Raw genomic sequence first — 18,378 nt, forward strand, 5'->3', positions numbered from 1 at the left:
GCCGTCCCCGGGGGCGGGTGGGCCGCGAGGAGCCGGCGCTGACGGGCCGCGGTGCCTTGCAGAGCTGAAGAAAGCCAGCAAGAGGCTGACCTGCCACAAGCGCTACAAGATCCAGAAGAAGGTGAGTCCCGGCCCCGGCCCCACCGGGCGCGGGGGGCCGGGGGGCGTCTGGCGCTAATTAAAGCGCCCTGCTAAGCAGTTAAACACCAAGAGCGTTTCTCATGCAGTATTGCAGATCCGCGTTGTACGTATTCACACACACAATACTGAATGTTAAGGAGTCTGGATGCAGGGAGGAATTTGCTTCCCGGTGACCATCGGCCCAAGGATGACGTAGAAAGGAGCACAGGTTTTGTACATCGTTACATTTTGCATTATTTTGAGCTGGTACAATCAAGTGTAGCTTTACCATGTCACCTTATGCCGTCAAAAAAAGTCTAAAATTAGAAGCAGTCTGTATCTGTAAATAGGAGGGATGCATCCCTGGTTTTCTTCCTTAGATTGAGAAAATATTCTTGTTCCTGTCTTCAGATCAGAGAACACCACCGAAAAGTCAGGAAGGAGGCCAAAAAACGTGGACGCAAAAAGCCCAAGAAGGATCCCGGTGTTCCCAGCGCTGCACCATTTAAGGAAAATCTTCTACGGGAAGCAGAGAAAAGAAAGCAGAGGGTAAAATACAATTTGTGGTGAAGAACTGAGACCATTCCTATCTTCAGGGAAGTTCTGTGTGTATGTGTGTGCACAAGAGCACACCCAGAGGTGCAATCATGGTAGATTGGAACTGGTCCTGGTATCCATGTGCTTTGGAAAAATAATATATTTATTTCCAGTATTATACAGGGTGTAACAATTTGCTCCTTTATTTTCTCAGTGTGTGCATAAACATGCTGGAAGTGTCATTTCTGATATAATCCAAATTGCCTGTTACGCTGAGATATATGAATGTCCCATCAGAATGCTAAAAGTTAAGTCTTGGCATTATGTGATTATAGAGAAAATAAGGATCTGCTGTCTGCTGCATGGAGTAATGTGGCATGAGAGCAGCACCCTTAACAGTTTTAATGTGGTTGCTGCACAGCTGTTATTTGGGGGTCTAACTAATGGATGTATTGCCTCTGTTTCTGAGGCAACTGAAGGCAACAGTATTCTTTTCATGATAGGATGCAAAAAAAAGTTCCTAGTGTCACTTGGACAACCGTGACTTCAAACCAAGCTGTCTCAGGGAGAAATAAGTAAATAGGGAGAAAGAACAGTCTTCCTTACCCTCTTCAAATATGTTTTGTCTGGCTTGGATTTTTGTTTGCAATCAGCTTGAACAGCTAAAACAAAAGCAGAAGCTCAACAGACAGAAAGAACATGAAAAGAAGAGAAAGCTTGAAGCTAAAAAGAATGCAGCCAAAATCAAGGAAAAAGCAGATGGAAAGGTAGGTGTCTGGTATGATTTTCAATCTTTGAAGCTTATAGAAACAATAAAAGTCTTCCTAAAGCTACATCTTAAGCAGTATGTTACATGTTACTTTTTCGTGCTGTTTATGTACACGAGTATAATACACTAATACTCAGTTAAATCATTCCCTCTCATTTTTATTTGCACTCAGGAATCCTCTGGCAAATCGAAAGTGAAGACTAACAAACTGCTGGATAAAAATTCAAAGAAATCATTTTGCAGGGAGTTGATGAAGGTGAGATGCTTCAACTTTTATATAATTTGATCAGAGTCAGCAATGAGACCACCTGTTATTTTCCTTTTTTGCTGTGCACGCTACTGTGCAGCTTCTAGAGATTCTAAAGGTTGCTTGTGATGAACTTCAACACTGAAGTAAGGGATATTCTGACAGAAACTGAAGGTTTCAGTCTTGTCTGGTGTGAGCTACTGAGACATCCAGCACTTGGAGGCATTAGACGTCTTGGGCCAATGTCAGCACATAGAGTGATCAGACAGCTCTTGTAGTAATGAGGTACTGGTGTCTAAGGATTTGTTGCCTTTGGAGGAAAAAGATTAAAATTGCTTCAGCTTTCTGGTTTGTAGGTCAGAAAAAAGGAGCTCAAACAAGAACAGTCTTAGGAAGCCTCACCAATCATTCTGTGAAATTCAACAGTAACTGTTGTAAGCCACAGCTATTCCAGAGTTGTCATCTGTGAAATGGTCCATCATGTCTGATTTGAGAGTCTTATTTCCTTTTTCTAACCTAGGTGATTGAAGCCTCAGATGTGGTTCTAGAGGTTTTAGATGCAAGAGATCCAATGGGCTGCCGGTGTCCTCAACTCGAGCAAGCTGTGACTTGCTCTGGAGGAGACAAAAAGCTACTGTTGGTTCTGAACAAAATCGGTAAGAAGCGCAGGTTTTCTTGAAGTGTTACTTGGTCACTGTGGTTCTGTGAGCAATGAAGAAGATTTTAAAGGCATCTGAGATTCCACTGAAGACATAAGATCCAACTCTGAGCTCACTGCCCTACTGCAGGGGTCGTGTTTCCTCCATCTTTTGCTAGTTTGCTAAGAAAACACCACAAACAGGTAAATGCACATTAGCCCCTTTCTTTTGCAATAACTTCTGGGGGCATTGGCCAGTTTCAGACAATTTGACATAAGTTAAGGATGTTAAAATTGTTAACATTTGTGTGAATGTAGGTGAGTAGGCAGCTGTCACAATGCTGGTCCCCACTGAGGCAATGATGAGTTAAAGATCAGCAAATCAGTACAATAGTTGTATTCAAAATTTGGCTCTGGGAAGTGGTTTTTTTCCCTATTCCATCGCTATATGAAAGAATGCACACAAAAGCAGGTGAAACCAGCTAAAAAGGCTGGAAATTACTGGGTTAGCAGCAGCAAAAAAAGAAAAGGAAATACCAAGACTGCCAACAAGAGCAAAGGGAACTCTGTATTAGAGTAGCTGATGGGATAATCCTTCACAGAACATCACTCTCTGTACGAAGTCCCTTAGCAAGACCCCAGCATTAAAAACCTGATACAGGGGCAAAAGTGTAATTGTGGTATTCTGCTGGAGGCAGAAAATAAAGACTAAAACTTGCAGCACCAGATGCCTTTGGGGAACATACCCAGTACTCTGCTATTCAGCCAAACATTATTTGTTATAAAGAAACAGTAACTAATTGGACAAAATACATCCTGGTTCCCTATTCCACATGAGATTTTCTCCACACAGTGATATTTAAGATTCACAGGAGTGAAAGGACTGTGCTCTTTTTTCCAGATTTAGTGCCAAAGGAGAACTTAGAGAAATGGTTGAATTATTTGAAGAAGGAGTTTCCAACAGTTGCTTTTAAATCAGCAACACTGATGAAGGACAAGACTATGGTAAGAGCACTGCAGGCTGTCTCATGATTAAGTCGCATGTGTTTGCAGTCATACAGGTTGAAACATGTTGAGAAACAGGAACTCTTTGTTCTTTAACCTTTTATCCGTGCTTGATTATACTGCTGTGACTGCTGGATATGCCTTCGCACTTTGACTAAGCTTTGTGGTACAGTGGAGGAACTCCTGCTGTTGAAATACATATTGTTGTTTGTGCCCAGGATGCTGGACTAGAGTAAAAATGAGTCGTCTTTTACTGTAAGAAGGACTGGGGGGAGGAAGATGAGGAATTTTTCATCTTTTACATAGGATGGTTGCACCAGTTAAATCTGAATTGTTTTGTAGGCAAAGTGGTGCAGGCTGTACTACTGCATTCATCCTGACTGTGGCCATCAGTACATGTAGCACCTGACATTGTTTCATTCAGAGTATAAAGGGATTAGCTCCCTGTGTGCTAGTCTCAACTGTTTGACGATGCTCATTTGAGTCATACATGTTTCACATGTCTTAACCCTGATAACTGCACAGTGAAATAGACCCTCCTGCGAAATGGTGCAGACACTGCAACACAGAGAGCAGGTTTTGAAATCCTTCAAGAAACTGAAGCCCCTGGAGTGAATTTCACAGATTTAAGGATTCTAGCATCTGAACATAACTTACATGGTTATTTTATGGTCACACAACAAATCTGCAACCCACCCTGAACTGAAATCAGAAGCCCTATAAGTCAGTTCACATTCCTTTTTCTCTTAGTAGTTAATGGCTGCCTTTTCTAGTGTCAATTAACTGATTAGCCAGTTTCTTATTAAACTAATTCCTTCTGTTTAGAAGAACACAGTGACATTATCTAATAGAGGATAGGAGTTGGAAATATTACAGTAGATAAATAAGTCTAAGCATACATATTTATCTTCCTAAGTAGCTCCTGACAGTGGGGTTTGGGGGTTTTTTTTGCCTTTGAATCCTGTAGCCAGAACAGCTCACAAGAAGACGTCCTCGTGTTGATTTATCAAGAACCACTGAAAGTTTTGGAAGCAAATGCCTTTTGAAACTTCTTCAAGAGCACGGCAAGACTCGAAACAGAGCTATTCAGGTTGGGGTAGTAGGTAAGTATTTGGAGAGACAGAAGGATTTTCCTTCTCCCCTAAAGCTTTGGTATCCTGTATTATAACTGAGTAAAACTAAAGCATGACTTTTCTAGTCATTGGTCTTACTTTGATCTAAGACTCACTACTCTAGTACTTCAGTTGACTGTGATCTGTGTTGCACTTACATGTTCATAGTGTATCTGATCTCTGGAAGGCACATTGTGTGAGGCCTCAGCTGATTCACCAGCTTAGGGAAACGAGATGCAGGTTACATACCATGGAGCTTGCACTGCCTTCCTCCTGTCTGCTAAGATTTGTGGTGTTACATTCAGTGATGTCTTTCATGTCCCTCTTACTACCAGTGTGAGAAATGAGGATACAGACTTTGTCTTACTTCTGTAGTGAAGACTTCAGATCCAACTCTGATCTCACACTGAAGATGTACTTTACCAAAGACACCTGGAAAGAAGCAGTTTTGATCAGTGTTACATAGGCTGACTTTTCTTATTTAACTTACAAGGATTTATGTGGTTTTCTTCAGGTTTCCCTAATGTGGGCAAGAGCAGCATAATCAACAGTCTTAAAGGAGTTCGTGCTTGCAATGTTGGCCTAACAAGAGGTGTTACCAAGTAAGCAGAGTCTGATAAAAGCTGTTCATTTTCCCTGTTTGTTGTGTTCTGATTACCTCCAGTTTGTTGTTTGTGTACAATTTCCATCCACTGGGGCAAAGTATTCCCTTGTGTGCAGTTTTAAATGCACATTCCAGTTTGCCAGGATGAAAGATACTGATTTGTGTGATGCAAGCTGTCAGGGGGGAATACAATCTATTAACTTCTCTTTTTGTACATTTAGATTTCTGTCCTACACAAAGCATATGATGAGAACACACTGAAACTGACTCTGTCTGAAGTGCTTTCAGTCCAACACTGAGCTTTGAGTCTTGCCCTCACCACTACCAGCCTTTGCCAGTTGATTTATCTATCTGCTCACGTTGCATTTCTCTCTGAATAGGTCCATGCAAATTGTGCACATCGATAAACAGACAAAGATGTTAGACAGTCCAAGTATAATTGCAGATCCTTCTAACAATGCCCTGGCTCTGGCCTTGAGAAGTATCATAGACACTGAAGAATCGGGCTTAGCAGCTGTGCTTGAAGGAGTTGATGCCATTTTAAATCACTGCAGTAAACAGCAGGTGAGCTCCATCTTTTTCCACATATCTCACTGCATTTGAGTTGAAGTTGAAACAGTTGAAACTCTGTAGGTTTCTAGGCCAATAACCAAAGTTCACTTCACTTCAGTTAGTTCTGCTAGCTTTTGCACTGCTTTCCTCTAACCATACAGAGTGGCAAATCACACCAAGCGTGATCCTTCATCCTTATAAATGGAAGGCAGAAACAGCATGCCATGATCCTGTCACCTAGAGTCTGGTTTCTCAATAACTCTTCTGATTTTTAAAAAACCCTGCTTTTAAGATCTCATCACAGTTATCACAGAGTGAAAAATGATGATATTCTGACTGCTTCCTATTATTGCAGTGAAGACCTCAGATCCAACTCTGATTTCACTCTAGTTTCAAGTAGATTAACCTAAACATAATTCCTATTCAGTTCTGTGATGACTGTTTTTTTTCTTCACAAACAAGTGTGCTGTCTCTGCACACCCCCTAGTATGGGTGAATGGCAGATAAATTTGTTGATGAAGTAGGCAGTTCACTTTGTAATGTTTACTCCCACATGCAAAAGAAAAAACGGCTCTTCACATACTTGTTCATCCTCATTGTAACCCAATTTGATTTACTTTTTCATTTCTAGAACTAAGAGAAAAGTGGGTGTCTCTTTCTGACTGCACCATTTTCTTTTGCACTAGGTAATGATACACTATACCATCCCAGATTTTAGGAACACTGAAGAGTTTTTAACTTTACTTGCTCAGAAGAGGGGTATGCTGAAAAAGGGAGGCGTTCCTGATGTAGAGAACGTAGCTAAATTACTGCTTTGTGACTGGACAGGGTACGTATGCCATGAATTTTGCTTTATGCCCCTCACCTTTTTCATTGTTAATCCAGCACAGCAGAAGCTCTGAATCCTGAGAAGTCCTTAGAAAGGAGAGGCTGGGTTTTTATGTTTTTCCCTTTCTCACATTTTACTTTGGTAAAGAGAACTGGATTGGCTAACAGATGTAGAGAATGCCATCCATGGATAATTTTCTAAAGTAGTGAAGGATACATAGAGTCAGAGCCTGTTGCACGTTACTCCATAGCCACTTTGCTGACTTCTGCTCTAATGCTGTTAGGGGAATTTGCCTTCCTCTCAGATACTGAATCCATGTGGTCCTCTTCTACAGACAGCAAAGGATATGGCAGATTTTCTGTGGAAATTTACAGTGGTTCCTATATTCTGAGGGTGGGAATAAATGTAACTCAGTAATTAATTGTGACTATTTCCCTTGCTCAAATGATTCATCTGCTTTTACAGCTCATGATTTTACAGGCAGATGATTTGTGGTGACAAAGTATGCCATTTCTTTTTCCTCTCAGGAATGGCCTATCCACTTAATACTGTTATTGACAACTTCACTGTCAAATTTAAATAGCTGTTGAACTGCTGTTAAACAGATGATAATAAATTAGTCGTTAGGTTGAGGAGTTTGAGAGGTTTGTGCTCTAGGTTTTATTTTCAAATGCAGTGATTTAAGTATGTTATCTTTGGTTGGTTTTTTAATGCTGATATTTTATTTTCCCAGAGCTAAAATAAGCTACCACTCACAACCTCCAGAATCTCAGACACCACCACCCTATCTTACAGAAGACAAAATAGCTGAAATGCGGGAGTGCTTTAATTTAAAGATCCTAGAAGAAGAAAACAACAACACTGTTCAAGGTAGGACGGTTACTGTAACACACTGCTACCATTAAGAGTGGCAGTAGTAATTTTAATGGGAGATTTTGAATGGAAATCCTCCTGGGGTTTATGTGATAGCTCCGTCAATGTGCAGTAACTACGAAGCTTTTAAGAATGAAATGGATTCTGATGCAAAAGAACAACAGTGCATCTGTGTCCTGTCTTAACACTAATTACCCCTGACAGTTCCTAGTTCCTGCTCATCTGACCTAACCCTCCTAAATAGGAAAGAGGGGAGAAGAATGTTGAAGAGCACATCAACACTGGCTAATTAAGCCAACAAAATACATTTTAGTCAGTACAATCTATACTCAAATCCAAGTCTTTCAGCTCCTAGCAGTATTCTGTAGATGCCTCAGGGAAAGCTATTCTCAGAGAATTGTCCTTTGTTCTACCTGCTTGCGTGGGAGTTATTGTGGAAGGGAGGGGCAGGACTGTCTTTGTCTAGCCCTGACCCAAAATGCTGTCCTCTCAGGGGGTAGGCATTACATCTGGTGCTGACAGTGACTTAACTGACACTTCCCTGTGTTTCTTCCCAGCTTTAAAATACCGCAGTCCAGCAAACAGCATCGTTTTCCAGTCAGCTGGTATGGCAAATGGGACAATAGAGGAAAATAAAGTGATAGAGGAGGCATCAGAGTGGGAAGACATGGAAACAGGCAAGGAGGGGGAGGAAGAAGAGGAGGATTTCACAGAAAGTGATGATGAGCAAGAAGATATGGAAGAAGAAGAAGAAGAAAATGATGCCAAAGAGGTAAATCAGGGTTTCATTAGGCTTTTTCTAACTGTTTAGATCCTGACACCAATACCCAGTCAGTATTCTGCTGTAAACAGAATGTGCAGGCACTGTGGAGCCACCGAGAGTAATCAAAAGAGATAAGGGTTGGGCTTGTTGCTTCATTAAGGAAACAACATTGTTGTAAGGCAGTGTGGTGCTGACCAACTATACAAGGGGACATCCAACACTGTCATCAGTCTCTGTTAGGTTTCATTTGCATGAGAGACTTCATTAGTGATGTCTGAATAAACACGTATGTCTGACCTCTCTGACTTGTAGGAAAGGAAAGTTCAGGTCGCCAGGAAAGCAGAGCTTGGAAACCAACAAACAAGTCCTACAAATTCAGAAAAGCAAATAGCAGGTCTGTATTACAAACACTGGCTTGAAGGAGAGTCTCTAGTACTCTGGCACTTGCATTGGTTTCACTAATACAGGATTTTCTGTTCTCAGGAAGTGAACATTCCAATTCACTATCACTCAGCTTGGATAGGACAGCAGATGAAGATGACGCCTACGATTTTAATACAGACTATGTGTAATGAATTGTGTGTGAAGATACCATTTGGAGACTCCTATTTCTGGCTTTAAGATAGTCATGAAGACTTCTGTGGTGGCAGAAGTTGGAGGAATGCTGTATACCAGAGCTGCTGCAAAGATTCACAATCATTGTGTCAAATAATGTATATAATACTGCATCTCCCTTGATTGTTCCAGATTTTGTACAAGTCTAGGAAACTGACTGTATTCAGCTTTAAGTCCCAATATTTCCTTTATTGAAAAAAAGCCTATTTTAAAAAATTCTTAATAGAATGTTCACTTTGCCTTATAAAAAATGTTTCAAAAGGATAAACCCTTAGTCTTTTTCTTCAAAAAACTATGGTAAATGTTTCATTCTAGTCATGTTCAAGCAATTAAATTTCACGGTATGTTTTCATCCTCCACAAAATTTAATCGTGTTTTCCTACAGGATTACAGAAACTGTATGCCTAGAGCATGACTTAAGTCAGGAAGTTTTCAGTATACTTTTGCAAAACTTGTGGAGCTTTCATATGCAAAGGTTGGCTAGAAAATACTACTTATTGCAGCTAGACATCAGGTATTTTATCTAAGCACTGCTTTGTATGTTCAGAAGCTTCACTGGGAAAGTTAATGTGACATTATGGTATTGGTAATCTGTCTTCCCTGGGGAACAAGCTTCCTGTTCTTACAGTGCTCGTGAACAAAAGACAGCTTGCCTGCTGCCACCTATTATACATGACAACAACTGGTAACTGTAAAGCAAAACATCACCCTGTTACTGCTCTCAGCCCAGAGCAGAACTGGGGTAGCAGGAGAATTACCAAGAGGCCCTGCAGCTGCTCAATGAATTAAGCCTTTAGAATAAACACTTGACACCAAGCATCCTCCTCTCTGCCTGTTTTCTTCCTATTAACTTAAAGGTTTGATTTCCATGTTCTTTTCTTTAATAGCAAGTTGTACTTTTCCCTAAATATTGAGGCATAGTCCTCCCAGGCAGCTCAGAAGAGTAGTAAGTGCAGACACAGTCACCTGCAGTTCATTTAAGCCTGCTAAAACACAGCCTGGTCATCAGAATTAAGCTGGCATCAGCTGATATAGTACAATCTTTCAAAGTCTGATAACTGAGCTTACTTCATTACTCTTAACTACTTCAAGGACAAAAATAGTCTCACCAAAACCCAGGAAAAGAAAGGACAGGTTACAAACCACAGATCAGCATCCACGACAGAAACAGAACTACAGGCAGTGGCTGCAGTAAGTCAAGCAGTTGGAAATGCTTTTAAATTCTAAAGCAGTACTAAAACCAGATTCATACACATGAACAAGCCCTTTAGCTCTGTTGCCCTGCATCTCAGACCACACAACAGAGCCCATCCCTGCATTAACACAAAGCATTTTGTCTAAACATCTTACACTGAGGAGTGTTCACAAGCAGTATTATAGAATAAAAATGACAACTTGAGTTCAAACCCATAGTAAATGGAATAGTTGGCACAAGAGCTACTGGGATATATCAGCTAATCATAACCACTACTCAAATGTAACACTACAATTATTAAAAAAAAATCTTACCTATATAAAAAGCGATGAGCAGCCACCTGCAAAAGGGCACAGGAGTCTTGCTTGATGAGTTTAAAGGGCCAGACCGGGAAAGGCATGGTGGGAAAAACTCCTATAGCAGAGCCATGCTCAGTTTGGAGAGCTGTGAAGAACTTAACAAAATTAATCTGCAGTTCATACAGCCTGATCCCCAAAATAAACATTCTGCACAATTTTAGAAAGATGGTTTTCACAAAGATGAGATCAAACAACTTCAATTTCGATCACTTCCTACTGTATTTAAGTACAAAGGAAACACTTCATAGATCAGATCAAGACCAGAATTAGACTGTCATTTACCTGAGGTTTGAGTCAACATGTTAAAATTAGCTTTTATTTTTGAACAAAGTTTTTTCCACCACTTTACAAAAAATGTTTTAGTGTTCACTGGCAGTTAAAATCACTTTGCATAGTGAAATAATACTCGAAAAATCTTCCAAAAAAAACAAGATTCAATTTCGCAGAATTCTGCAAGACTTACACAGAAATGGTTGGGAGGAGATTTCATGCAAGAAAGGGTTGTTGATGAAACTATTTCACCTGATAAGAAAACAAAACAAAAAAAATAACAAAACCCAAGCAGCTCTTAATTACAGTACATTGCTGTGCAAGATTTGCATGGTGCAAGCACCAGCTGAAGTTGTATCTTGTGCTCAGAAACTGTTTCTTTCTGTAGCTGACAAAATGATCCTCCTCTAGAAGACTTGTAGTAAAGAGCAGAAGAACAAACAACAGAGAGAAATGAACTAACAAAAGAGCTAGTTAGTCGAGATCCTCCCTTGCTTTCTGTAGTGCTGCTGGAGTAGCATCTTCTGTCACACAGGTGAGTCTCCTTTGGACCTGTGCCCTTCAGAACTGCACCTGAGTAAGTGCATCACCTTGTGCTCCAGAAGGCAAGGACTGCTCTGTAATACAAGCTGGCTAAAAACAAAGTTCTGCTTGGCTCCAGAAGTTTCCTGAGAAAACGCCATCAGTTGTTAAAATTGACTCTACTTTGCTTCATAGGCTTCTGAATGTCTGCGGATGAGGCTGAATTTGCCTGTAGGGTCAGGGACGTACCACTTCTCCCAGACTTCAGCGTATGAAGCTGTTCTTCCCCACGGTTTGAAATGTCCATTCCAATGGAGTAGCTTGGCAGCTTTCACAAACTGAGGAGAGTACCTTTTTCCAGCACTAGACCCTTTTATTGAAAAAGAAGCATTAGTGCCCAAAACAAAGGCAGCAGAAACACCAACATGCAATATTTTAACTTCAAAACAAAGGATTTTAACAAAGGAAATCTTGTCATGTAGGGAGATAGGAAGGGATACGGAAAGCAGAAATCAAGGCAAAGTGAAAAACATAACCAGGTGCAAGTGAATGCCACTTTGATCACAGTATCTATTTTAATGTACTGCCTTAACTTCCAAGTTCTTTCAAGCCCCCTTAATACCCAGATGTATTCAGCAGCCAATGTATTGTTCACTGGCAAAAACACCTAAGAAAGCCCTCCCAGCACTGAGGTTTCACCAGCAGCAGAACAGATATGAATGTCTGTTCCTCTCAACAGTCTTGGACAAAAACACCTAGGATCACTTCATATACAGTAGATATGTGGAAAAAGAAAAGGAAAATGAGAAGTAATTTGAGAATGATCCCCCTAGAACTTCAAAAAAGAACATGAAAGATCAGGCCCACAAGCCCCATGATGGTATTGCAAAGCACTGTTCCTTAAAGAATGAGGTATAAAATAGGGGAAGAAAAGATCCATTTGCTGCATCATTAGCTAGGTGTCATCCAGCTACAGACCTGGAAAAACACACTGAGGGAGCAGCATCACCAGTGTTTCATACATACCGAGATGCCGGACATTCCACATGGGATCAATACTGGAATGTTGCTTGTAAAATACAATTAGCAGTGGAGGTGTCGTGATGCTGCCAGCCAGAGTCCTACTGTAAAGTTCCTCTCTGAAAAAGAAGATTAAAAGAAGTTGGGAAAACATGCTTGTGTGGCCCTAAATCAGTTAATTTTCACTTGCAGCTCCATGACAGGAATCCATAGACATACACAGCCCTTCATTTAACAGTTAAACACCATCACCATAACCCAATTCCTGGGCTTGGGGGTACTTACACTACATTCAGTGCCATCCACTTCTCCAATTGCTTAGTGATGTTCTGTAACTTCCATTCTGTCAAATTGGCAACAAAAACTCCTGGATTGAAAGAGCAGGTGTTGGCTTTCATGGCAAGCTTTCGGATGGTTTCTTTTTTGTAATCTAAAAACCCAATGTAATTATACTGAAAAAAATAAAAAGAGTGTAGAAATTAACTTAAAACTATGGTCAAATTACTATCTGCACAATTCCCAACAGACAAGCGTAGCTTTTTGTTGTTAAAGGAAATAGCCCTTCCTTTAAAACAAGAGAAAGAAAGCTTAAGAGGTTCAATATTTTAAAAATATTATTATATAAACTATGTATTTTAAGGAATGCTGCATGGTCTTAATACCATATTATTAATATGGTACCACTCCCAGAAAAAGTACTTTTTATACACTCACAAATTAAAAATTCTCCCTCTGATGTTCTAAGACCTCCTGCTGTTCCACACTGGGAATTGCTCTCCTTGTAAAGCACAGCAAAAATTCAGAGTGCTTTTACTGTGCCTAAACAGAAACTGCAGGTATCAATTGTAACATAAACATCAGAGTAGACTGATTTGGGTAGGTACAGTCACTCCTTTAGGTTCACTGAATTTGGAAGTCAATCTGCAAGGACATTAAAACAGAGTGGCTGTTAACAAAGCCTAGAATCTATAGTACTGTTACCACTAAAGCAGAATAAAACTAACCTGATTGCCTGCTCCACGGACAGCAACTTTATTAGTGGTTGAGTCACAATCATCTGAAAATGCAGCTGCATGTCCAGGTTTCAATGGAGTGTTGTAAAGTTCAAGGATATCATCTGAAAAATGGAAGCGAGCACAGAAAAATTAAAAGCAATCCTGATTAAGCACTAAGTGACTTTTTGTTTAGTCCACTGCTAAGCAGATAAAACCACTCAGTTTAATCCAGCTCATTCATATTTACACAGTTTTTACATCTTTCCTTGAAGTGTTTGGTTACTGTAAGAGATGGCATACTGACCTCAGCACAAGGCCAGTAGCAAAAGGCTAAGAAAAGGTCCCATACCTTGCACTATTACATCATCATCCACATAGATGACCTTCTCTGCATGAGGTACCAAATCAGGCAAGTAGAATCTTGCAAAGGTTAACTGTGAAAACAAGAAAGCAAGAGAAGTGAAGAATTAAATTAAAAATTGCCCAAATAAGTGTGAAATTGACTGATACTCTTGGCATTTATGTATGGCACTAATGTCCAAGACAGCTTAAATCAAAGAAGTAAAATAGGAAGCAATATCCTAGAAGTTAATTAAAATAAAAAGGTTCCATCAATTCTTGGTTTCCTATGAATTTGTGCATTGATAAACTAACTTTAAAACTGGTCTATATTAGAATTTCTTATTTCTCCACATGTATCTGTAGTATCTCTGAGGTGCTGGCATGCTTGATATGCAAGCTGCTGTGTTTCACTGTAGGTAGCAGCAAAAAAAGATACTAGGCATGCATATGTAGATGTTCAAATCCATCTCTCATTATCTGTAAGTTTATTCTTACTGAAATTTGGGAATTTGATTGTAAAAGATGCTCCTATGTGAAAAGATTTGGGTTTTATCTCTAGTTGTGTTCAAAAGCCAGTATCAAAATACAGTTACTAACTGATAATTTCAAAAAGTAATCAACATCGTCCTCACTGGTTTTAAGGTGTCTGCCTTTTGAGGATCCACTTGTACTTTCCCTTCTAAGACATGAGGGTCAAAATCCAAAATTCGGTATCTCAAATTTTTCAGAGCAGTGTTACTTAGCCACAGCCTGCAAACAGGAGAAAGGCACAGATCTTGTTAAATGAGACAAAATCAAATTAAAAGCAAGAGGTCTGATTGACAGTGACACAGATCTTGATCTGGCCACTCGCTTCCCTATCCAACAAACACACATATAGAATGTAACCTATGGCTGATGTCAGTGGTGTGCTGTATGATGGCAAGGGGCACGCGCACTGTCAGCATACTGCACAGATGTGACACGTGAAAGGTATGAGGTTACTTCTTATTTTATTAGAAATATATGGTCCTGTTATCACAGGCCCTTCACAAAAACCATTGATGTGAACAGATACGGGTAAAAATAAAAGGATCAAAGAACAACCTAGAAAAATGGAGAAACTTCATTGCCAGCATTTGAATTGCTTAGATGAAATGTAGGAAGTAACTTCTACAATCCCTCCAACCAGCAAACTCTAACCCCACTGGCTCAATATAACCCCAGTGGAAAAGATGGCTCTGTTCCATCCCTGAAACACCACCAGAAGGAATAACCTACTCCCCAGAGCAGCCTTGTCAAAAAGCTGCAATCAGCAGCAGCAGGCAGGGCTGCAAACAATTTAGAGGAGCACAGTTCCAGGGAAAGTCAGCTCTTCCTCTTCTCAGAGATGCTTCAGTTTTACAGTATTGTGGGAATCTAATGAAAAGATCATTACCTCAAGTGATCCACAGTATCATTCAAAGTAACAATATGGAAAACCACGTTGGATCTGGTGTGATGGTAAATACTGTTCATGGCTGCAATTGCACCCCCAAGCCTCTCATCCGACGCTGCGATGACCACAGAAATCTCTTTGTCATCCCTTTCATCTGCCAGCCTCTGGGGAACCGCAGGTATGAAATCTATAGGCTGAAGTCCCAATGGATTTGAATCTGTGGAGTACAAATGCCATTGCATAGTTGTTTTGTGCAAAAGAAACACATTATTACCATGGTAAAATTTCCAACACCTTCAGTTATTTCTACTATGCAAGCACTTGGATGTCTCAGTTGATGTGTGGATTACAGCATGCCAGTATCAAACACTTAAAATCTAGCACCTGCTTTTGAGAATCCAGATGTTAATGAACAGGAAATCATCACATTTACAAATAAACTACATGTATTTAACCATATATATTTACATGCAGCACAACGAGGTACTAAAATGAGGCTTAAACTACAGTAGGTCACACTTAATCTTTGGTCTCCTCTGCCACATCTATAATCTCCCTGACTTCCCCCTCCCATTTACCCTAACCACATTCCAGTCTTCTCCACATCACCTGTCCCTCTTTGTCTTCTACTTTCTTTTCCTCTTAGGTAGCAACCAATTAAGAAAACAGAAATTCTAAATTAAAGTAACTGTTGTGAATTTTTTTGCCACCAAAGATGAAGGCATTAAGTACAGGCCCGTGTTTCTTTCAGGCATCACAGATCATTATCTGAGCTGAAACCACAAGAATTTATACTCATAGTGTGCAGACAGGAAAATCAGAGATCAATGTTGAAATTTATTACTAGACCACATCACCTGTAAAAGCTGGCAAATTGCCCACTACCTGAACTTTTTGTAACAACACTGATACCTTTTGGATGATCTAGATTATTACACAGGAGATAAATTTAGGTAGTCTGAGGAACACAGCAAACAGGGACTTGGCAGTTTGTGGGCAACATCCTGTTGTTTCTGCTTCTCTGTTTCTGTTTGCCCTTTTCTGATGACAAAGCTCAACAGCTTGGACTTAACTGATTCCTGGGTAAGGCCTGTCACACTCCTATTCAACTGCTGTTGGGAAGCATCTGTACAACTGCTACCCGGGAGCAACAGCTCCCAGGAGTGGCAAACTGGGACGTGGCAGTTAAAGGGAACAAGAAAAGGCTCTGTGGGACCATGTCAGTTCTTAAAAGTGGACCCTCAAAAATGAAAAGGCTTTGCTAAGCAAACTGAATTGTATCTTAATGACTTTTAAAGTCAGAAGGAACCCTTACTGCTATCTCATCTGGCTTCCCAACTGAGAAAAGTCACAGGACAGCAAGAACAGATAAGCCCACCAAGCTGAAGTTTCTTGTGTATGACAACAGGAAAAGATCTACTCATAGGAGATAATGATTGATCATTATCACACACATTATTTTAGCAACACGGTGCTTTCTGTTTCACCAGAGCATGTGCTTTCCCACCAATCTTAAAACAAACAAACAAACAAACAAAAAACAACTTACCTGACAATTCCTGTCTCAAGAAGTCACTGAGGCCTAGAAAGTTATGATGAAGAACTAGCAAAAATATGACAACTGCCACTATAAGGATGGAAATGTTCACTGAAAATTTAAAAGAAAAAAGTTTATTAATATAACCAGAGAAAGACTGGGAAACTCAGAAAAGTACAAAAGAGATTTTTTAAAAATTAGACATACACTTATACACATACCTTTCCTTAATGTCATTTTTCTTGTTGTTTTATTATTAGCATAAGCTTCCTGTGAACCTGCAAGAGAAAAAATACAGCAGCCACTTACTACTTACAGTAAGTGCCTACACAAGGCATAGCACACTATCACCAGGAGCATCAGAACAATTTCTGAATGCAGCGAATGTTTCCTTCTCTTAAGAAGATAAAACTGTGTTACATTTTAATAACTGAGTACGGTACCTCAGTAAGTACATAGCTACAATGACATAGCTAAAGAAGAACCCAGAGATGGAGAGGGAGACCTAGAGATCTCGCCACTTGCTTACTGACAGGAAAAAAAACAACAAACCTAAACTCCCTGTCAGTCAAAAGTGATCTAGAAAGAATCTGGAATGTTCTGTACATTTTTTGGTTGGTTGGTTGGTTGCTTTCTTTGTTTTGTGGGTTTTTTTTACCATCAAACCAAATTATTTAAGTATCTGAACTGGAAGCATCCCAGCCATAAGGCAAATGATTCTACATTTCTTCCCGCACTTAACTAGTTAACTGCAGGATTCTGCCAGGACACAGTGTTTATAAGATTTTAACAAACAGCATTATACACTTTCAAAACCATTATATTCTCTGCATAAAATATATCAGAATATCACCTGAAGTGTCATCATAGAAAAAGGATCACAAAAGAGTAAAAGAAAGTATTACCATCATGTTATAGAAGGGGATAAAAACACACACTGAAAGCAATGATGCCATTCGGTAGTGTCCTGGTTTTCAGCTGGGACAGAGCTGGGTTTCTTTTTCAGTAGTTAGAACAGTGCTGCATTTTGCTTTCAGCCTGGGACTTGTTAAGAGAAAGACACTGAGAACACACCAGTGTTTGCATTTTTGTCGCTGGAAGTGAAGGACTTTGTGTTCTGTCAGTCTACAAGTGCAAGATCTAAGGGGGTGAGGAATATTTAAATTAATAAGCTAAATTGGCATTTAGCTCTGCCAATGGGATATTCCAGATCATATCACGCCATGTCCAGTGTATTAGTGGGGACTCTTCCTCTCTTGCTCTCTCTGGCTTTCGCTCAGGCTCTCGCTCTTCCAGGACTGCGGTTTCAGTTCGGGATTGTCGCTCCTCGAGGATCATCATCTGGGCTTGGTCGGTTGGTGGTGAGCAGCTGCACTCTGTACCACTCATTTGTATATTTTGTTACTGTTATCATTATCACTCCTATTTTAATATTAGTATTATTTTAAGTTTTCTTTTATTTCTATTATTAAACTGTTATCTCAACCTACAAGTCCCTTTATCCTTGCCCCCCAATCCTCTCCCCTATCCCCTGCGGGTGGGGGGCAGTGAGTGAACAGCTGTGTTGGCTGCTAGCCCAGTGCTAGCCCAGTGCTAGCCCAGTGAAACCACCACAGGTATGCAATTCAAACACAGACATTCACTATTTAAACAGTACCTGGAGTTGTGAAACCAGAACAAGAACCACACATCCCGGAGCGGGAATGAGCTCGCAAGTAATGCACAGAAAGTGCTCACACCATAACAACGTGCAAGATCCAAGAAAGACAGTTCTACATTAAAACACTTGCAGAATTTCCAAGTGAACACTGCTAATTGTGCTGTGACTATTCTGTGTGTCAGACGTGAGGACCTTCTGCCCGCTGCTGGGTCTCCCCCGGGGGGAAGGTCCCTTTCTGGAGCACCAGCAGCAGATGCCGTGTCGGCTGCAGCCGGGCAGGACACGCAGCCTTAGCTCACAGCAGCACAACGCGACGTCTCTCATTGACATGGAGGATGTCGCAAAGCTCCTCGGCCCTTGGGGCAGCGATGCGGGGGGTGCCCGCACCTACCTGCAGC

The 18,378-nt window shown here is 40.5% G+C and overlaps 2 protein-coding genes and 4 non-coding genes across 6 annotated transcripts; 5 read left to right on the top strand and 1 right to left on the bottom strand.

The window, feature by feature from the left end:
• Positions 1 to 62: 62 nt before the first annotated feature.
• On the top strand, positions 63 to 8,620 carry GNL3 (G protein nucleolar 3; the record flags this gene model as incomplete). The annotated part of the gene is made up of 14 exons (XM_029086069.1): positions 63 to 121; positions 532 to 669; positions 1,311 to 1,424; positions 1,599 to 1,682; positions 2,194 to 2,329; positions 3,212 to 3,315; positions 4,283 to 4,418; positions 4,942 to 5,029; positions 5,412 to 5,595; positions 6,270 to 6,412; positions 7,146 to 7,282; positions 7,843 to 8,057; positions 8,361 to 8,442; positions 8,532 to 8,620. Coding segments are annotated over 14 exons (1,709 nt in total), but the record flags the coding sequence as incomplete, so codon positions are not given.
• On the top strand, positions 2,380 to 2,452 carry LOC114818770 (small nucleolar RNA SNORD19). Its single transcript, XR_003766261.1, has one exon. It is a non-coding gene; the product is annotated as a small nucleolar RNA SNORD19 (small nucleolar RNA).
• Positions 4,766 to 4,839, top strand: LOC114818771 (small nucleolar RNA SNORD19). Its single transcript, XR_003766262.1, has one exon. It is a non-coding gene; the product is annotated as a small nucleolar RNA SNORD19 (small nucleolar RNA).
• On the top strand, positions 5,263 to 5,340 carry LOC114818773 (small nucleolar RNA SNORD69). Its single transcript, XR_003766264.1, has one exon. It is a non-coding gene; the product is annotated as a small nucleolar RNA SNORD69 (small nucleolar RNA).
• LOC114818772 (small nucleolar RNA SNORD19) lies at positions 5,900 to 5,975 on the top strand. Its single transcript, XR_003766263.1, has one exon. It is a non-coding gene; the product is annotated as a small nucleolar RNA SNORD19 (small nucleolar RNA).
• Positions 8,621 to 10,722: 2,102 nt separating the features above from the next.
• On the bottom strand, positions 10,723 to 16,557 carry GLT8D1 (glycosyltransferase 8 domain containing 1). Its single transcript, XM_010172463.1, has 9 exons — positions 16,542 to 16,557; positions 16,333 to 16,431; positions 14,784 to 15,000; positions 13,999 to 14,116; positions 13,374 to 13,458; positions 13,034 to 13,146; positions 12,315 to 12,481; positions 12,036 to 12,148; positions 10,723 to 11,379 (listed from the first exon to the last, which is right to left on the bottom strand). The coding sequence occupies exons 1-9, from the start codon at positions 16,555 to 16,557 to the stop codon at positions 11,189 to 11,191; spliced, it is 1,119 nt and encodes a 372-aa protein (XP_010170765.1). The 3' UTR covers positions 10,723 to 11,188.
• Positions 16,558 to 18,378: the final 1,821 nt, after the last annotated feature.

This window comes from Antrostomus carolinensis, unplaced genomic scaffold (assembly GCF_000700745.2).
Source record: "Antrostomus carolinensis isolate BGI_N321 unplaced genomic scaffold, ASM70074v2 scaffold1777, whole genome shotgun sequence".
NCBI classification, from domain to species: Eukaryota; Metazoa; Chordata; class Aves; order Caprimulgiformes; family Caprimulgidae; genus Antrostomus; species Antrostomus carolinensis.